The sequence below is a fragment of the Penaeus monodon genome, chromosome 31 (assembly GCF_015228065.2).
Source record: "Penaeus monodon isolate SGIC_2016 chromosome 31, NSTDA_Pmon_1, whole genome shotgun sequence".
NCBI lineage: Eukaryota > Metazoa > Arthropoda > Malacostraca > Decapoda > Penaeidae > Penaeus > Penaeus monodon.
In genome coordinates, this window is record NC_051416.1 from 10,355,911 (window position 1) to 10,357,135 (window position 1,225).

Consider the following 1,225-nt stretch of genomic DNA (forward strand, 5'->3'; position numbering starts at 1 on the left):
ACCACAAAGCCCATCTTCCTTCTTAATTGCACCATTGATCGATTCATTCATCCGAAATATCTTAGGTAACCGCCGCACTGTTCTCGATTACGCAACGGCATGTCTCGGCGGCGCTATTCCAGACGGTATGACCAACGACATGGACGGGAATCTCTGGATCGCGAACTTTCGGGGCAGCCAGGTCAGTTCAGGTCAGGGCAGTTGCAAGGGGTCAAGGGGAAGGGAGGAGGGCAGTTGCAAGGGGTCAAGGGGAAGGGAGGAGGGCAGTTGTAAAGGGCCAAGGGGAAGGGAGGAGGGCAGTTGTAAAGGGCCAAGGGGAAGGGAGGAGGGCAGTTGTAAAGGGCCAAGGGGAAGGGAGGAGGGCAGTTGTAAAGGGCCAAGGGGAAGGGAGGAGGGCAGTTGTAAAGGGCCAAGGGGAAGGGAGGAGGGCAGTTGTAAAGGGCCAAGGGGAAGGGAGGAGGGCAGTTGTAAAGGGCCAAGGGGAAGGGAGGAGGGCAGTTGCAAGCGTTTCAGAGAGAGGAGGGGGTTGTTACAATGTGTCAGAGAGAAGGGATGTTGTCCCAAGAGAATGAGGTTGGTAGTTGCAAAGGGTCAGAGAGAGAGGAGGAGATCTGTTGCAAGGGCAGTTGCAAGGGGTCAGAGAGAGAGGGAGGAGATCTGTTGCGAGGAGTCAAAGGAAGGGAAGAGAGCAGTTGCAACGAATCAGAAGGAAGAAAATTACAATTGCAAGAGGTCATGGTGAGGAAAAAGGTGAATTGCAAGGGGCCAAACAATTGCGAAACGGTAGGGAGACGGAAAAAAATAGTTGCAAGGAGCCAAGAGAAGGAAAGAGGGTAATTGCAAGGAAGGGGGGGGGATGTGCAAGATGCTTAGTTGAAGGAAGAGGGTGGTTGCAAGGAGGTAGAGAGAAGGAGGAGGTGAGTTACAAGTGGTTAAGGGAGGGGGGGGAGCGAGGGATAGTTACACAGTAGGGAGAGAGAAAAAAAGTCAATTGCAAGTGACCAACGGCAGTAAGGAGTAATTCAGTCTGCAAGCGAGGGATAAGAATTATTGCAGAGGTAAAGGGTCATCCATATTTTTCCATAAAATTCAGAAACAGAAAAAAAGTACTCCCCCTCGCCACGTCCTCCAGACTGTACAGAGCAAAGAGATAAAAAAAAAAAAGGATGACTGCCACAGGATTTTCAATTTAATTCGCCCCCCCCCTAAAAAAAATAATGATAAT

At 50.6% G+C, this 1,225-nt stretch overlaps 1 protein-coding gene across 1 annotated transcript in view; it reads left to right on the forward strand.

Moving 5' to 3' along the window:
- LOC119592887 (regucalcin-like) overlaps window positions 1-1,225 on the forward strand; it is a 62,425-nt gene that overhangs the window by 12,635 nt on the left and 48,565 nt on the right. Inside the window, exon 6 of the mRNA XM_037941780.1 lies at window positions 66-181. Coding sequence (XP_037797708.1) covers window positions 66-181 — 116 coding nt within the window. The remainder of the gene's footprint in view (window positions 1-65; window positions 182-1,225) is intronic.